This window comes from Danio rerio, chromosome 9 (genome assembly GCF_049306965.1).
Source record: "Danio rerio strain Tuebingen ecotype United States chromosome 9, GRCz12tu, whole genome shotgun sequence".
Classification (NCBI taxonomy): Eukaryota; Metazoa; Chordata; class Actinopteri; order Cypriniformes; family Danionidae; genus Danio; species Danio rerio.
In genome coordinates this window covers 45,110,113-45,129,921 of record NC_133184.1, presented here as the reverse complement: position 1 = coordinate 45,129,921, position 19,809 = coordinate 45,110,113, and the positions used below count along the sequence as shown (strand labels likewise).

Here is a 19,809-nt window from a genome sequence, read left to right as displayed (position 1 = left end):
CACCTGTACCGCATGTCTTTGGACTGTGGGGGAAACCGGAGCACCCGGAGGAAACCCACACGAAGGCAGGGAGAACATGCAAACTCCACACAGAAACGCCAACTGAGGAGAGGTTCGAATCAGCGACCTTCTTGCTGTGAGGCGACAGCACTACCTACTGCGCCACTGCCTCGCTCTACATAGGTTCAAAAATAGCAAATGATGACAGAGTTTTTCTTTTTGGGTGAACTTCCCCTTTAATTTTTCTGTCAGCTCAAAAAAAGAATTATCTAAAAATTTCCGGCTTTGTCCTTGTGTGCTTGTCTTGCATCTGCCACCCACAGCCCACCTTTTCTCGTCTATTAACGTGTGCAGTGTGCCATTCTCTCAAGGTTCAATGCGCTCTGTAGCTGATTTAACACTAATGTTCCTGTGCCTGACTCAATCCCACCTTTACAGCTTTAGCAAACTGGAGATCTCCACAAACCCGTCCTCATCCAGATTCATTAGCACACCAATGCCACAGGCTCTATTGTTTGTGTTTTTCACCACACACACACTTTAAACATGGTCGTATAAAGGCCTGGCACCCTCCAGTCTGCTTAATGATATCTTAATGAAACACAGACACACTGTATGGCTCTTACGGCTGTGTGTTATGTTTGATGAGGAATGAGGTATTTATTTTTTATTTATTTTTCTGTTTTGAATGCTGCATGCCTGAACTGTCTCTGTTCCCGATTAGCCTTTATTAATTAAATGTTTGAAAACAAAACAAACAGTTTGAGTTATTAACTACTTTGTTTACTGCAGCTTTTCATGTGTGAAAGTAGTTTATGAGCAGAGTATCTCCCTTTGCTGAAAACACAGTTTTGTGCTTTCAAGTTTCTGTGTTTGTTTGTGCATGTGCATTTTCTATGTACACAGTGCATCCGGAAACTATTCATACTGTAGCGCTTCACTTTTTCCACATTTTGTTTTTTGTTACAGCCTTATTCCAAAATGGATTAAGTTTATTTATTTCCTCAAAATTCTACACACAATACCCCATAATGACAATGTATTTTTTTTTTTATTGTTGCAAATTTATTAAAAATAAATAAGCTGAAAAATCACATGTACAGAAGTATTCACAGCCTTTGATGTGAAGCTCTAAATTGAGCTCAGGTACATTCTGTTTCCACTGATCATTCTTGAGATGTAAGCAGCTTAATTGGAGTTCACCTGTGGTAAATTCAGTTGATTGGACATGATTTAAAAAGGCATATACCTGTCTATATAAGGTCCCAGGGTTGACAGTGCATGTCAAGGCACAAACCAAGCATGAAGACAAAGGAGTTGTCTGTAGACCAGAGACAGGATTGTCTTGAGGCACAAGGCTGAGGAAGGTTACAGAAAAATCTCTGCTGCTCTGAAAGTTCCAATGAGCACAGTGGCCTCCATTATCCGTAAGTGGAAGATGTTTGCAACCACCAGGCCTCTTTCTAGAGCTGGCCAGCCATCTAAGCTAAGTGATAGGGGGAGAAGGGCTTTAGTCAGGCAGGTGATCAATAAGCCGATGGTCACTCTATCTGAGCTCCACCTTTCTTCTGTGGAGAGAATAAGGACATCAGTGTCCTTGAGTGGCACAGCCTGAGCCCAGACCTAAATCCTATTGTACATCTCAGGAGAGATCTGAAAATGGCTGTACAGCGTCGCTTCCCATCCAACCTGATAGAGCTTGAGAGGTACTGCAAAGAGGAATGGGCAAAAATTCCCAAAGATAGGTGTGCCATGTGGCATCATATTTAAAAAGGCTTGAGGCTGTAATTGCTGCCAAAGGTGCATCAACAAAGTATTGAGCAAAGGCTGTGAATACTTCTGTACATGTGATTCATCAGTTTTTTATTTTTACTAAATTTGCGACAATTAAAAAAAAAAAAAAAATTCACATTGACATTATGGGGTATTGTGTGTAGAATGTTGAGGATATAAATGAATTTAATCCATATTGGAATAAGGCTGTAACATAAAAGAATGTGGAAAAAGTGAAGCGCTATGAATACGCGTGCACTATATGGTGCAGGTATTGTTTTCACAATGAATATTCTATGAGAACAATTGCAAAGAAATTAAGTCACTTCATGCACTCAGCTTTAATGTGCCAATGGAGTATGAAATGAAGCAAATGATCTATTGATAAAGCTCGAGTAAAAGAACAGACATAATTGCTCAGCCTGAAATGAAACGCCAAGAAATGGATATGGGATAAGGTCAGCGAATGATCAATCACTTTTTTTTTTTACTTATTTATGTTGAATCCCTCATTTTAAGCTGCTTTGGATACAAAATGTTGGCTAAATTAATACATTTAAAAATATACACTACTGGTCACACGTTTGAGGTCAGTTTTTTTTTCTTTTTTTTTAATAACATTATTCTGTTTATCAAGGTGACATTTATTAAATGTAAAACAATGTTAAATTGTTGAATATTTATTACAAATTTATTTGTTACTTATTGTATGTAGTTTTAAATGAAATTACTACTCCAGTCATTATTGCATAATTTTATTATTATTATTATATTATTATATATTATTAATATAATAACAATAATAATACTTATATTATTAGGCATTGATGACTATTATTATTATTATTTATTTATTTTAATAATAATAATAGTAATAATAATAATAATAATAATAATATTAATAATAATAATAACAATTGATATTAGAGTGATTTCTGAAGGATCGTGTGACTTTGAGGACTGGAGTAATGAAGCTGAAAATCCATCTTTAAAATTGCTGGAATAAATGATTAAATTAAACTCTGAACTACTTTTGAATAGTTATTTTATTGTCAATAACATTTCACAATTTTACAATCTGTACTGTATTTTTGATTAAATAAATGTGGCCTTGGTGAGCAGAATAAACTTATTTTAAAACATTTAAAAATCTTACTGACCATTTTTGACCGGTAGTATAAATGTGTAAACTGCACTCTATAATACTAATTTCACTGAATATACGTATAAATATTTAAAATATTTGCCATTTTGTGTCATTATCATGAACTTTATAATCTTTTAATTTGCATTCAAATAGTCTTCACCCTGCTGTGAAAGCTTGTGCACTGGATTTGTGCATTGCTTGCACATCTTTAAAACAACAATTTGAATAATCTCTTATAGCAGATGTTATAGCAGATTTGATACCAATAGTCAAGTCACGTCATCTTTATTTCCATCGCGCCTTTACATTGTAGATTATGTCAAAGCAGCTTAACATAGACTAAAAAAAAGTATGAAAAGCAGAGAAGCCAGGCTCACTCAGGAGACCCAGTTCTCCTCTGGCCAAACATAAATGGTTATAAAAGCTGCAGTCTAAAAGACATTGAGGGGGCTTGAGTAAGATGAGCATATGCCATGGAGAAGTTGCAGGTTAAGTCACTGGGCGGGTGTTCAGACTAGCCGAAGGGATCTATGCAGAGATTTGGGTCTTTCCATTAATCAGTCTTGTACTCTTGACTCATGAATGACAACAAGAACCACCTGCTTTGGATACAGGCTGGATCCAAGATTGTGTGAACCTTGTGATAAAGAGAAACAGAGAAAGCATTTTTTCCTTTCTAAGATGCTACTTTTCTATTGTTTTTCAATGCAATCACATGCTTGACGGTAGGGCTGAGCAATTAATCGAAAAGTAATCGAAATCGATATTTAGAACCCATGATTGATCACGTTTTTCTAGGTCAATTTTTTTCAATTACTTTCCCTAACATGCATGGAGTCATGTAACCCTACTCTGTTAAGGCTACTCTATACTTAATATAAAATTTTGTAAATTATTATTTACAATAAAATATTTGTTTACAAAAGATTCAAGTAATGCACTGTTTAAAATATTATTTACAGGATATGCAGGAGTTATTTTATTTAGAAGACATACTGCTTATTTTCCACTTTTTATTTTAATATTAAAAATTTCACATAGTTTTGTTTTCAAATGTGCAAGTTATTTATTTTAACTTTTTTATAAGAAAAAAGTAACTTGATTTTAGGCAATGTGTGTTTTAATTTTAATTGTTCAACACTGATGTGCAATAATCAGTCTAAAATAATGTGTGTTTTCTTGAATTTTTTTTTCATATTTAACTTTATCTTTTTTTTTTTTTTATCTTATCAATGCACTATTTTAGGGGTCACCAATCTTGTTCCTGGAGGGAGGGTGTCGCTGCAGGGTTTAGCTCCAACTTGCCTCAACACACCTGCTTGGGAGTTTCAAGTATACCTAGGCTGTTTCTCAATTTGAAGAACGCAGAGAACAGACTTGCGTTCTTGTGGAGAGCGGTCTTGCCAGGTGTCCTCGGAAGAACGAACTCAGGAGACCGCGATGGCAGAGATGCGTCCTTTGAGAAATGGGATGCTGCGTTCTTCCTGATGGTCACATGACCTTCACGCGTTTTAAATGGAAATTATTTAAACATTACAGCACTCATACAACGATTTATTGTTGTCCCCCTCTTCAAAATATATACTTTGCATAAAAACATTATAAATATACTCTGCACAATATAAATAAAACAAATTTTTATACGATTTTCAGCAAACAAACACCCTTAATGTGTTTATTCCTTTATTAAGATATTCATGTTAATGTTTACTTTCACCGTTTCATTTAGGAAAACTCCTGAGGTAAATAAGTGATATCTCTGAACTTTAATAATAAATCTAAATAAAATGCTGCGCTTCCCACCTCTTGCACTTCCAGAGCGAGTTCGGTGCTCAAGTCTGCATCAGTGCGTCCTCGATATCAAGATCGCATCCGGGAAGTTTCACGCATCCTCCGTACTTGCGGTCTTGAGTATTGGAACTAAACTTAGGCAGCTGATGATGACGTTGCACGAGAACACGAGGACGCAAGACCGCTGTAGAACGCATATTGAGAAACAGCCCTAGTAAGACCTTGATTAGCTAGTTCAGGTGTGTTTGATTAGGGTTGGAGCTAAAATCTGCAGGAGACCAGCCCTCCAGGAACAAGTTTGGTGATCCCTGGACTATTCGTTTAGAAATCTCTCACTTGTAATATGTGAGCATATTTACTGTACAAAATTTGTTAAATATATAAATTGATCATAATCGAGTTAAAATGTTCAATTAATCAAGATTTGAATTTTAGGCCAAATCACCCAGCCCTACTTTATAAATGTGTGTGACTGTTATTATGAGCCTAATTTCTCTCAAGTTTTTTTTTTTTTTTCCTTCACTTTGTCAATTGGTGTAGTTTTTTTTTTCCTCTGTCACTGCCACTGTCACCTCTGGCTTGCTTGGATCGGGACTTGTGGAGCTGTGCTTCGGTGGATTTGCTCTACAATGGTTGAACTTTCAGCAATGAAAATTAAACCACACTCTACTGAACTATGAATCATGTCTTGCGTCTTTTGAAGCTCTGCAGATGTGAGCGCCACCTTAGTGTGTTAAGTTAAAAGATCTTCAACTTTCTCATAGCGCAGCTTATCACTCTTAGTTCCACAACAGTGCACCAATTAAGATATCGAAGGTAGGGTTTTGTTGCAAGTTTCTCTTTAAAGGCACTCAGTGATTATTTTCAGATACCCTTGTCATGCTTAATGCTGAGTTCTTTTTTGCAAATGAGTCCGAAGCTTCAGGCACTTTTAGAAGCAAATGCTTGTTTGGTGTGAATGAGCCCTAACATGAACTTAGTTGACGTTCAAGTTCTTGTGCCTTTGGGAAGTGTTTCCGGCTCGGGTTGCCCTGGTTAATGCTGCCTAACAATCCTATAGAGCATTTGGATTTCAAAGTTATGCATTTGTGTTTTTATGTGTCTTTAATCTGGATTTAAAGATATTACAGTGCAAATATAAATATTCTAAAGCGTAAACAACAAGAAACAAAGTTTATAAAAAAAATACTTCAGTCTTTCTGTGTTTAATTTATTTATATTTAGTTAAATTTATTAATATATTCTATAATTTTTAATTTTTTGCAAAAACTAAATGTAACAGTGTAGTTTTATGGCTGGTGTTTGCCTGCATTGCATTGTTTTATGCGTGAGTGAGAACATTTCCATACACTTCTGGGACACTTTTATTTTGTCTGGCAAGCATTTTTTCCCATTTCAGTTCTAAGATATATGCTCTTTTTTTCATTTGTTTATTTTTAAGCGTATTGATCCATCTTCTGGGAAAAGGCAGCTGAAATCTGGATATTATAAAACAGATTATGGCCATCTGAAGCAATTGACTCCCTGTATGAAAACACAAAGCGATTCATGCTGTGTGCCTTTATCCTCTGTACTCCCTTTTGGCCAAGCAGAGAAAAGAAAAAAAAAAAAAAGATTATTTACACTCTTTGAGTCTGACAGCGTCCTTATAGAGAAAGTCATTATTTACTGCGCTTCCTGACCACTCACACATGCTGTATTACCCTGCACAATGACAACAGGCCAAACAAGCGCTTAGGGCAGCAGTTCTCAAATGAATGTCTTTGACAGCACCAAGGTGAAATGGAGCAGTTTACAAAATGTCCCGAATGGCACCCTCAGCGCTCACGATCCTATATTTTACCACATGGGTTGTTGGGTAATAGTCACCCGTAAAGTCTGCAACAGTGTGCGAAGGACAGGAAAGCACTGCAAATGCACACTGTGAGCACAGACTTTATTTGTGAGCACTCTGAATCATAAAATGACAAATGGGACCGATGGTCTTTGTGCACTTCCAAGGATGCATTTCAGTGAACGCTGGACTACTGACACTATGTTTTTCTTCCTTTTTTGGAAGACAAAAGATTCATCTTGTACTGTTTTGGTTTATACAGTGAAAGCAAAGCAAGTGAAAAGTAATCTTTTTATATGCTGTTAGTTTAAATTATTAGCTGCCTATTTAATACATTTATTTATTTATTTATATTTCCCAAATGATGTTTAACAGAGCAAGAGAATTTTCACAGTCCGTCTGATAATATTTTTTTCTTCTGGAGAAAGTATAAAATATAAATAATAAATAATAATATAAATAAATAATAATATAACATAAAAGCAGTTAAGTTTTAAACACCATTTTAAGGTAAAAATATTAGCCCCTTTAAGCTTTATTTCTTCTCAATAGTCTACAGAACAAACAATCATTATACAATAACTTGCCTAATTACCCTAACCTGCCTATATCTTCTCTCCGTTAAACAGAAAATAAACAGTGTGTGTTATGAGTGTGAATAATTTAATTTTAAGTTTGTCATTTTAACGTGCTTTTGATTAATATAATGAAATAGACATATTAGGTTAAAAATAAAAAGTGAAAACTGTATATAATCTGGAATAATACATTTCTGTCATCATTTACGCACCCTTATTTAATCACACCCATAAGTAGGGCTGGGCCAATGAACGATATTATATCTAATCGCAATAAGCTATATGTGGATAACAATGATAAGCTCTGGACTTTTTTACTCTATATTGCTCTAAGAGCCAATCACAGAGCAGATACATACAACAATGGGAATCTAGAAGTGTGTTGATTTTAGAAATGTACCAAATTTTTGGCCGCCAAAAATTATTGGTCACCGAAAATAAGTTATGCTATTTAATAGACTCTCTCATTTTTGTGACTTCAGTCATTGTTGGGATACTCTTTTAAATCTGGAAGCATTAACAACTGATATTGAAATACATATCATTATTGTTCATTATGAAAAAGAATAATCAAGATTTTTGTCATATCGCCCAGCCCTATCCATAAAATAATTATTTGTTTAAAACATTACTGTAAAAAATGCTGGGATCCGCACAATTTCTTTGTTGTCCCAACACAAATTGATTAAGGGTGCTTTCACACCTAGAGATTGCTTTGGAACCTGTCTCGTTTGCCAAGTTAGCACGGTTTGTTTAGCATATGTGAATCCCGCAATTGTGCGAAAAAAATACTGGAGCGTATCGATTGTAGTGAGAAAGCAATGTGATCCAACGAACTAACGAACCAGGCTATATCACAGTGCATTACAGTTATGTAGGCCAATATCCATATATACGGCTAAATGAAGGGAGAATTATGAGTATGGCGGGATGTCATTTCTACTGGTAAATGTGCGTTTCGTGTCGAATACAAAAGTGAAAGCATACTGAAATATTAAAGGGCCATAAAAAACCCCCATCTCAGCTGGGTGTTTTCAGACCTTCAATTTGAAAGAATTCAGGAAAGTGGGTGAGTCCAGCTTTGTTTAGGTGGGAGTGTTCTGCAGCGAAACAGGGAAGGGTTTGCATGAAAAGGGGAGTTTCATGAGTAAAGAGTAAAGAGTACTGCTGACAATACTAACTAATTTTACCATAAACAAACAGAGAACACTGATCACACACTTACCAAATCTGTAGAGACAAGAAAATCAACACGAATTGGAACCACGTCTTTTTTTTTTAAAAGTAGACTAGTGGCAAATCTGGATTTCACCGTTTCCAGATTTAAAAAGTTCTCGAGTTGCTTACAAACCTATTTTTGTCATATGTTAGCAGACCACTATAATCCACACACGCAAGCTGTGCTCTCATCGCGGTGAAATGAAAACAAAACCTTCATTGCAGAAAATTTATAAATGCAACACTGACGACCCATGTCTATGAACAGAGCTGTTTATCCATTTAAAATATTGACTGAAATTATGATCTGATATTTTTTCCATATTTTAATCTCAGAATATTTTGTATTAGGTCTATTATTTTTTTAATTTCTGCACTGACACCTCAAAAAAAAGAAAGATCTGCTTCATGATCTGACTTCAGTCTCCGTTCAACTAGTATTTCTCTATATAATTTAAGCCTGTAATGCATAATTCTAGCCAAAGTATTTTTAATAGATTGATTGATTTAATGAGTCGATTTTTACAACCCTTGACAATAGACAATCTTACCTCTCTGACTGTGTTTGTGGGTGTCAAAACTAAAGTGCACCTTTTCACTTTATATATATATATATATATATTGCTCATAATCATAATTTAAAATAACCACGTATGACAGCTGAGCAGAATCCATGGGACAAATTAACCCTGAAACTCTTACCAACATAAGGAGAGTTTACTTGCACAGTACTTGTTTTAACTATATTAGTCCGTTTAGAAGCTTTGCTGTGTGTAAGCAAACTGCACCAAGAACAAAAATAAACATTGTAACAATTTCAATCCCTATTTCGGAACAAAACAAACAATCAATCAACAGGTTTGAAGGCACTCTGGTTTAACTTAATCAAAATGAAAGTTCTTACAAATTTAAGTGAATTCAACATAAACCAAGTAGGTCAGGGGTGTCCAAACTCGGTCCTGGAGGGCCGGTGCCCTGCAAAGCTTAGTTCCAACCCCAATCAGACACACCTGGGTTAGCTAATTAAGCCCCTACTAGACTTTCTAGAAACATCCTTGTAGGTGTGTTGAGGCAAGTCGGAGCTAAAATCTGCAGGAAACCAGTTGTCCAGAAATGAGTTTGAACACCCCTGAAGTAGATTGTCTCAAAAACAACTTTAAAAACTTAAACCCGTTTAAAAAAGTTTAAACAAGCCGCAAAAGTAATTTTTTGAGTGATGATTAAACTTATTTTAATTAAAACTGAGAGATTGAAATCTCTCTAAAACATCATGCAATAAATTCACATCAGTCAAGCTTTCAAATTCAAGTCATGTGAAAAATAAAATCACTAAGCGGTGTCATTAAAATCGCTGCATCTCAATTTGTGTTACGAAAGTCTTAAAGACATGAGGCAGAAAGAATTTGAAAGCATTTCAATGTTTTTGGAGTGAACTCTCCCTTTAAGCAATTAATTTCTGGGACAGAAACAACACGCTTCACCTTTAACACTACGCAATGCTCTGAATTCAAGACTGCATTGTGCTGTCAACGGAAAGAATCCTTGATGCGCTTGATATATTTATAGTTCCCCCTTAGCTTTGCATGTTGTTGTAAACAGAGAAAGGTTAGAGTAGTATTGAGCACGTAATGGAGGCAGTCTGCTAAGTGATCAGCGCTTGTAAGGCCTCTCAATCCAGCACTGTAACCAGAGAAGGAGACAAACTTCCAGTTGCTGAAATGTTGCAAACAGATGCCGCTGTCTCTGTCCCTGTAAATCACATCCGCACGTCCAGGACGGGAGGGAGCGTCACCCTCATAACCTCCTGGACTCTGTGGACATCGCTGGTAATATTTGTCGTGATGGGCGTTGGGAGAATCGCGAACCTTTGTTCTCCGAAGTGCATTTCCACAAAGGAGGAGACGGAAATTGCCTCTGCTTTCGCAGGTTTGTCAGCTCACTGTAACCTTTATTACCTCTGCAACCTAATCTAAGGCGCTAAAATAATATGTTTGGTATGTCTGAGTGACCTATGAACGTGCTTGAAACTAAACCTTTTGCACTTCAAAAAGGAGGTTGTGTGAAAGTAGGAGGGGTTTTTGACGTTTTGTTCTCTGCAGTGTTGGGGTTTTTAGTTACAAAGTAATTAGGTACTGTAATTAAATTACACTGGAAAAAAAGTATGGGATTACTTTTCATTTCTAGGTAATTTCATTACAGTTACTGTATTGCACTTCTGTCGAGTAGTTTTTTAACAAAAGAAGAACTTGTATTATTTATCAACACAACTGGATAAGCTTAAGAAAAACAACATTGAGTAATTAGTTAATGACAAAACAGGGTAAACACAGAGATGCAGAGTAATTTTATGTGTATTTTTGTTATTCAGATGATTTGCATATTAATTAGTGCTGGGCTAAGATTAATTGTAATTAATCGCATCCAAAATAAAAGTTTGTTTTGACTTGTCTGTTATATATATTATTGTTGTGTATATGTGTTACACAAACATAAGCTACGTTTCCATCCACCTAATTTCATGTGCATTTTGGATATGCGCATAAAAAATTATTGATGGAAACGCCATGATGTGCATACATTTTGAAAATGCTCATAAAAATGTATGCGCATAACTTAGTAGGATAAACTTTTTATTCGATAAGAAAAGATGCACATAAACTATGATGAAAACACTTTTACTGAACAAATTCCAGTATGTAAATTAAAAAAAGTCATGTGATCTTGCTATGAGATCATGTGATGATAAAAATGTGTGTAAATGGACAAACCAGCAGGCATAGCATATTGTAAAACATCTGAAATGTTGATTTGGTCATTCTAAAATGCCTTACCGTTTAAGTATTAGTGTAGTTCTATTATTAATGACCTCCAGAATCAAGAGCGTCTGTGTTCTATGTCTGACACCTTTAAACGCCACCTCGCGTTCACTGCGTGTCAGGATTGCCTTCTAAGGTGCATGTAATTTATTACATGAAGAAAAGATTGACGCAGCTTCTCCTACTGCAGCAAATTACATTTTTACTGTTGATGTTTGGTGCCAGATAATCAGGAAGTGGCTTTTTTTTTCACTTCGACTTGTTGGATGGAAACGCTGCTTTATTAACACGTCTTTTATGTGATATTCCAGTTTTGCGCATAAAGTTCATTCACATTTTTGGATTGAAACATAGCTGTAGACATACATAGAAACAAAACAAAAACTAATTTTGTCACATAGTTAATTAATTCTATAAATTATTTGTATCATATAGATTAGGGCTGCTTAATATATAGTTTCAGCATCAATATCACAATGTGATCATTTGCAATAGTCACATCGCAAGATATATGCAATGTAGAGTTTATATGTTGAGAGTTTGTTTTTGATGCATGTGATTGTATCAGGTATAATAAATTGTACCATTTGTAACCTTAAGTACAATTAATTGTATTGAATTATTAAAATTTTATCATTCAGTAACTGTATTTGAATTGTGTTGGATTCGGGACACGATAAAACACTTTATTTTAATTGTATCTTTTTCCTGAATGTATTTATAGATTATGAGTGTAAATACAAACAACACATGCAAATGTAGAAGCACACAACAAATAGCACAGACCACAATGAAAATGTGTCAGGGGACCCCAAAAAGTTTATAAATTGTTCATTAGATTTTATGCAGATGCAAATAGTAAACATTAATTCATCAATCTCTGACTAAACACATGCATGTACAGAAATGCACTGCTAATAGCACAAACAGCAACAAAAATGTGTCAGGGGACACCAAAAATGTTATAAATTGTTTATTAGATTTTATGGAGATGCCCTGCCACTGCAGAATCATCCCAATTGTTTTAACATTATAAATTCCTTCCAAATAGAGATATTCTAGTGATCTGGTGAAATAACATTCATGTCACAATATATAAAAAAAAATATCGCAATGTTAAATTAACAATTTACAACTGTAAGTATCAACTCTCACATGGTCGCCCGCTAAAGCAAAATCAGGGCTGCGCCTGGTCAGTACGTGGATGGGACACCACATAGGAAAGCTAGGTTGCTGCCGGAAGTGGTGTTAGTGAGGCCAGAGGGGGCGCTCAACCTGCAGTCCTAATGCCCCAGTATAGTGAAGGGTACTCTAAACTGCTCAGTGGGTGCAGTCTTTCTGATGAGACATTAAGGTCCTCACTCTCTGTGGTCGTCAATAATCCGAGATTGTCCTTCAAAAAAAGAGTAGGGGTTTAACCCTGGCATCCTTGACAAATTCGCCCACTGGCCTCTGCCCATCATGGCCTCCTAACCATCTACATATCATGTTGGCGCCAATAGCCAAGTGATTAACTGCACCGACGTAGAACACCATGGTGCTCACGGTGACCCGAGATCGATTCTTGGCTCGAGGTCCTTCGCAAATCCTTTCCTTCTCTCTGCTCCCAGTACTTTCCTGTCTGAAATCTCCACTGTCCTTTTTCAATTAAAGGTAAAAAAAAAAACAATAATAAATAAAATTTTAAAAAAGAACATCCACATATCATAATCAGCTTGATCACTCTGTCTCCTCTCCATCATTCAGCTGGTGTGTGGTGTGCAGTCTGGCGCAATATGGCTGCCATCGCGTCATCCAGGTGGATGCTGCACACTGGTGGTGGATGAGAAGATTCCCCCCAAAGTGTAAAGCGATTTGTGTCCAGAAATGCACTATATAAATGTAAGGAATTATTAATATTATTATTATTATTAATCATTCTATCTATAGTTAAACATTTTCTGAAATGTGTGTATATCTGTCTGTATTTTTATAAACATACTAAATATACACAGTAAACGCACTTATATCAAAACAAACCTTTATTTTGGATGTGATTAATCATGATTCATATTTGCCCAGCACTAATATAAACTTGTATAATTTTAAATCTAGTTTATAATTTTTCAATTAAAGACTGTTAGATTTGTCCAACATTTGCACGTTCTTCAGAAACAATGAAGTGTTTAGAAATGTGTATTAATATATGGTGCGTATGAATTATGGCGTCATTCATTTAAAATGTTTAGTGTTTTTATACACAGATTAAATATGTTTCATTGTTTTGTTTTAAACGCAACTAAAAGTTCCTGTTTGCCTAAATTCTAAAGGTTTAAGAGTTTAATTGTTTTTGTCTATACATATTCAGTTACTAATTGAGTACTAAGTTACTTTCCAGACAATTTAGTAAGTTAGGTAATTTAAATACAATTGTAATAAAGTAATTAATTATGAATACATTTTTTTGAAGTAACTTACCCAACCAACATTGTTCTCCACCCTTGATCCACCCATTATCCTGTCTGTCTCTCCTTTGTAAGCCTTCGGATTTACATGTCGTGAACTGTTGTACTCTTAGATGTGTGGTCTTGTACTCATCACAAGCCAGAAGAGTAACTTAATCCTAAGAGCATTCTGTGTAATTTCTTTTTAAAATGTTCCATGAGAAACTCGACACCAGATGAAGGGCTTTGAGACGTGAAAAAAAAGCCCACTCACAGATGTTTCATCCCCAGTTTTGCACCTCCTCTCCACCTGTGACTTTATATATACACACGTTCAGAGAGCGTTTCTTTCATGAAGTCACTGTGTGGTCGGATTTTCTTCTGGTTTTGTTAGCACTGTTGGCATATGTGCACATACAGGGTCTCCTGTGACAGAATCACATTATGATTTCTCTTCATATGCGGCACTTCGCTGCAGCACAAGTCACGATTTTGTTTTGTTTACATTGTTGACAGCGTCGTTTATCTTGTTGGATGATGTGCAGATCTGTTCTGAGGTTTTCGTTGTTTGCTAGTATTTACTGAGTCTTTACTTTGTCAAGGTTACTGGGTTTTTTTTGGACACAGCAGATAGGTGGGTAAATACTTTTACATTGTTAACAAAAGTCAGAAAAGAAATCAACAGGTTGTGTAAAATACTATGTGCCGCAACATTTTTAAAACGAAGACTTGTTTATTGACCACCGAGTTAAGAATTTACAATGATTTCAGAAGCTAAAATTAATCTTAAAATCAAGTAAAATTTAAAAATGTTGCTTTAAAGTTTAATACAATTTTACAATATTATTATTTGACTGTTTTTGATTTAACCTTGGTGAGCATAAAACTTTTTTTTTTTTTCAAAATCAAATCTTTTCCAAGGCTTCAACCACTTGAACTCTGCGGACCCGGTACTGGGTTCGTGACGTCATCGACTTTCGCTTTCAAATTTAAAGGGCTAGCGTTGCACCAGACCCTCGTAAGTGGTCATTTGAAAGTGTAGAATCTATATTTTATGCACATATGCATCACTTTGGTTTTTATTCTACTGTATAAAAGATACTTACTCTTAAATACACAGTATTTTGGATACCCGAGCTAGGTATTTTAGATTGCTTCATTTTCATATTTTTTCATATGAGACACATGTACAAGTTATAGCTCAAATGAAAGCTCTTGCCGGTGCTCATACAGTTCTAGCATTCTTTTTACTGAATTAAATTCATATGCCAAACAGTTGTTGAATAAATTGTGGTGTTTCCATGGCGCAGAAATGTAAACAATACATTTATGATTAATAAGCAGCCCCAGATAGCACAGACAGCTGTCATCTCTTACCTTATGCTGTACCCTTCAGGGCCATTCTCCTCTGTTTTTGAGGTGATGTGCATAAGTAATCCTTTTATATGTCTGATGTGGTCCAAACAGTGAATTATGTTTGATCAAACAAAAGAATAGTGAAATATGAAAACAAGGATCGGTCTCTGTGGCTTGTACAGCACCTCTCATCAGTTGGAATGCAATAACTTTTGCATAGATTATGGTGAAGACCTTTTTCTTTTTTTTCTATGATTACAGACATGTGCAGGAACCAAAAAAATTAATTACAGACTACACGGAACCTAAAAGGGACACTCTCAAATTTGAGTTTATAAAAAAAAAAATACAAAAAGCGCCTCTTTTTTTAGGTGTTTATTATAACACAGACAACATATACAGTTATTTTAAACACTTTCAATAGTGTTTTATGAAAATTCAAAGGGTTTTCTTTAAAATGATACCAAATTTTTGCATTTACACCTCTGCATGTGGATTTGGGAGGCTTTTAAATTTGGGTAGGTAAAATCTTGGCGGAAATCACAAAATAGCAGCAGAGTTTAATATGATATAGTAATTTTGGGTCTTTATGATAAGTCATAGATGTATCAGAAATTTTCAGTTGACCTAACTGAATTTATTTGAATTGAGTTTTATCAATTGTGCCGACAGTAAACATGAACCCCTTTCACACATACAATTTTCCAGAAAGGTGTGTACTTTATGTGTGAACAGGCCCTTTTTTGAAAAAAAAACCTGTAAATTCGTTCTGGCTATTTTCCGGAAAGAGAAGTTGTAACTTTACCGGTAATTTGCCGGAATGCTGCGCTGTGTGAACGCAGAAGGAAGATTGCCGGAAAGAGAGCGCGTGCACGTCTAGAACGTGCTGAAGTGAGACATCTGCTTTAGCCAATCACAACAGTCAGACGCAATTACGTCTATGTTCATCTTAATGGCAACCATGTAAATAATTATCGATAATATGCTTATCATAAGCCATTGTTTGTTTACCTTCAAGCTTTGCATGTGCCCGTGAAACAGCCTGTGAGCGCCAGCACACACACATATCATGTACATCTCGACATGCGAAAGTGTTTCTCTATATGTTTTCATCGAAGTTGTTCACAACACTGATCCATCCACAGAGTTTGTGATGTAGGCAAATGTTTACAAACACAAGCGCAGCCGTTTAGAGCTCATCTCTGATTAATGATGTCAGAATTTACCGCTATTTTGGAGTGGATGTGTGAAGGCTCTTTTCTGGCAAAATTCTGTAACGTCCTCGCCTGTGTAAACAGCACTTTTTTGAATTTACTGGTAAAGTCATTCTGAAAATTTTCCAGATATTTACCGGTATCACTGTGTGAAAGGGACTATTGAATCAGTCAGAATTAGTTTACGAAACAGTGTTGTTGGTGCAATTCAACATGAAATGGCAGTAGCAACTGTTTACACTTTCCCAATGGAAAACAGAAACACAATAAACAAATCACAGGATACAAAACACAGCACTGACATTTCATCACTTAAATTAATTAACAAATCTATTCCTACGCAGAATGTTTGGTGACAAAAACACTGAATAAATTCTGTAAACAGAACGCCTTAATATGGTTGGGAAAACCGTATGTTTCTTAATATGGTTAAGACAAATTGCACAACAAAGGATATTCGGTGCATGATAAGTAACAAAACTAATGTTTTGCACAGTATGTACAGTATGTTTGATAATATTTTTTTTTTCTTTTGGAGAAAGTTTTTTTATTAAATTTGTTTATATAAAAGCAGTTTTTATATTTTTTATAGCTATTTTAAGGTCAAAATTATTAGCCCCTTTAAGCTATATATTTTTTTCGATAGTCTATAGAACAAACCGTTGTTATACAATAACTTGCCTAATTACCCTAACCTGCCTAGTTAACCTAATTAAACTGGTTAAGCCTTTAAATGTCACTTTAAGCTGTATAGAAGTGTCTTGAAAAATATCTAGTCAAACATTATATACTGTCATCATGGCAAAGATAAAATAAATCAGTTATTAGAAAGAATACATGAACTCAGAATTTAGTTAAATTTAAAAACAGATTTTTTAAAACTTTGATTTAACATGCTGACTGAGCACATTTAAATATGTTTGATGTTTTCTCATGGTTTGGCATAAACACCACCTTTTACTCGCAGTAAAAAAAAACACACAAATGTGGTCAAATATAAAAGACATTTTGAACTATGGTGTAAATTGGTAGCCATTGACATTAATAGTGGGTAGAAAATAATATGGTAGTAGGTGCCGACCGGTTTCATTGTGTTCAACAGAAGAAAGAAACTCACTTTGGAACAAGTGAATAAATCAATATTATGGATCTGTTGGCCAATAAACAGTGTAAAACTGTGGAAACTCATAATTACATCCTGGCATTTTTAATGATTTCCAATTATTATACACTAAAAACAAAAAGTTCCATTATAGCACAACACAATTTGGGTGATAGTTCACCCGCTATTGTTCAATTTTGTCATTATTAAGGACAACAAATACACTTAATAAATGGATACACTTTAAACTGTACACATAGACATCACCTACAGTTAAGGTCAGAATTATTATTATTTTTTAAAAATATTTCCCAAATTATGTTTAACAGAGCAAGGAAATTTTCACAGTATGTCTGATAATATTTTTTCCTCTGGAGAAAGTCTTTGTTTTATTTTGGCTAGAATAAAAGCAGTTTTTATTTTTTTAAACACCATTTTAAGGTCAAAATTATTAACCCCTTTCAAGCTAATTATTATTATTATTTTTTTGATAGTCTATAGAACAAACCATCGTTATACAATAACTTGTTTAATTACCCTAACCTGCCTAGTTAACCTACTTATCCTAGTTTAGCCTTTAAATGTCACTTTTGGCTGTATAGAAGTGTCTTGAAAAATATCTAGTCAAATATTACTTACTGTCATCATGACAAAGATAAAATAAGTTGGTTAACAGAAATGAGTTATTAAAACTATTATGTTTAGAAATGTGTTGAAAAAAATTTGCTCTCCATTAAACAGAAAACAGGGAAAAAATAAACGGGGGCTAAAAATTCAAGGGGGCTAATAATTCTGATTTCAATTGTATATACTTTAACTATGTTTAGATATATGATAACTTTTTTTTCATCTAATTGTTTTTAGGGGTTTTTCTCCTTTTTGTGATAGGATAGTAGATATTTAAGACAAAAAAAGCATTGTGAGCAGAGAAGGGGGAAGGATCGGCAAAGGACATTGAGCCGGGAATCGAACTCAGGACGCTGTGAGTACGTCGGTGCTATTTGTCAGCACACAGTACCACTGGGCTATTGGCACTGATAGATATATAATAACTTTAACTGTTAAAAGCTATTAGTTGAATTGAATTATTCCATACATTTTGAAATAAAAACTGTTGAGGATAAAAACACACACTGGGCTTGTTTCCATTGTGGTCCTCGCTGTTAAATAAAACAATGTATGGCTTCAAAATGCAGATGATGCATAAAACTAACAGTACCTCCACATTTTAAAACAGGAACTAGTGAATAGTTAAAGGCAAAGTTAGCAAAGTTAGTTAAACTTAGTTACTAATTGCTTAGTTACTAGTTAATAGTTAAAGTTAGTAAAGCTAGTAAAGTTATTAGTAACTAATAAAGTTCTGATAACTAATAACCTTTTAGTTTAACCTTAAAGTTTTTTTTTTAACTTCTTCAAATGACTGAATCTTAAAATAACCAAAATTAAATTACAGAATTTTTTTCGGCACACCAGCTGCCGGAAATAAACCGTAAAATTATGGATTTTTTTAGTGTATAGTATAGCTTTGAAACAATAATTATTGTGAAAAGCACTACACAAATAAGTTTGAATTGAATTGAATTATTTACTCACCACTGCATTCAAAAACATGCAAGTAAAGTAAGATTTATGTTTGCCTAGACTTTCCCTTCATACTTTCTTTGTTCCATTTTGCTTAACATTTCATCCAAATCCCATTTGGAGTCTCTATATAGGACTCAAAGCTCAAATCTTTCTATATATTTTTTTAAGTGACCAGTCTGTGCTCCAGCGTGAGCCTGGGATTGCCCCTGATTTACGAGATCCAGATTCCTAACAGCTGAATCACAGCCAGGTGCACGATTTCCAAAGCAGATCAGCCAAAACCCTGTCTGATCAGCTGCTTGGCTGATTTTACACAGCTTCTCATGCCACATCCACAGTGCAGCGACCCAGATTTTCCCTATTCCTCCACGCTCAGAGGGACTGTGGGAGCCGCATCTGCCGACTCCGTCTCTGGGTAGACTCTCTCTCTCACTCTCTCTCTCTCCCTCCCTCTCTCTCTCTCCCTCTCTCGGTTTGGTCTCAGCTGAGAGCAGCACGCGTTCAGAGTGTATTCTCTCTCTGTCAGCGCTGTATCGCTCGGACTGCTCCCGCACGAGTGCTTCATCACTGAGCTTGACCGGCACAGAAACCCTCACCAGCAGCACCTAAAACCCTGCACACACACTCAGCCACACTTTAACCATGCTCTTAGGTGAGTACATCTCACGCATCCATTCATCCGCATGCTTCTTTGTTTTGTTTTTTGTTTTTTTCTCTTGCTGAACATCAGAAAGAATGTGTCATGAATTAGACCTGCCTTTCCGTCTGGATGTGCAGTTGTGAAAAGCAGCTGTTGTGCTGCCGTTCGCCGGGCGAACTGAGCCCTGAAATACGACTGTGCTCAGGATTTATGTAAGAGATCCTGTCAGCACCATTGTTTTGTTTATGTGGGTTAAGTTTTTGCCATCGCTAACACTGCATGACACCTCAGTTCATCTGACGGCAACTTCTCTGGACGTAAAGACGATCGGCA

General features: G+C 35.4%; 1 protein-coding gene across 19 annotated transcripts in view; it reads left to right on the top strand.

Annotated features, from left to right (window-relative positions):
• znf385b (zinc finger protein 385B) overlaps positions 1-19,809 on the top strand; it is a 300,195-nt gene that overhangs the window by 145,223 nt on the left and 135,163 nt on the right. For 3 of the 19 annotated variants that reach the window (XR_012384885.1, XR_012384887.1, XM_021478616.3), the window contains exon 1: positions 10,138-10,267. The exons of 13 other annotated variants lie outside the window; for them this stretch is intronic. Coding sequence is in view for 2 of the 6 variants with exons in the window: in XM_021478616.3 (XP_021334291.1) it covers positions 10,183-10,267 (85 nt within the window). In the remaining 4 variants the exon portion in view is untranslated. Of the gene's footprint in view, positions 1-10,137; positions 10,268-19,339; positions 19,489-19,809 lie in introns of those variants that run through there. 3 more of the 19 variants (XR_012384886.1, XR_012384888.1, XM_073911673.1) reach the window with 1 other exon arrangement.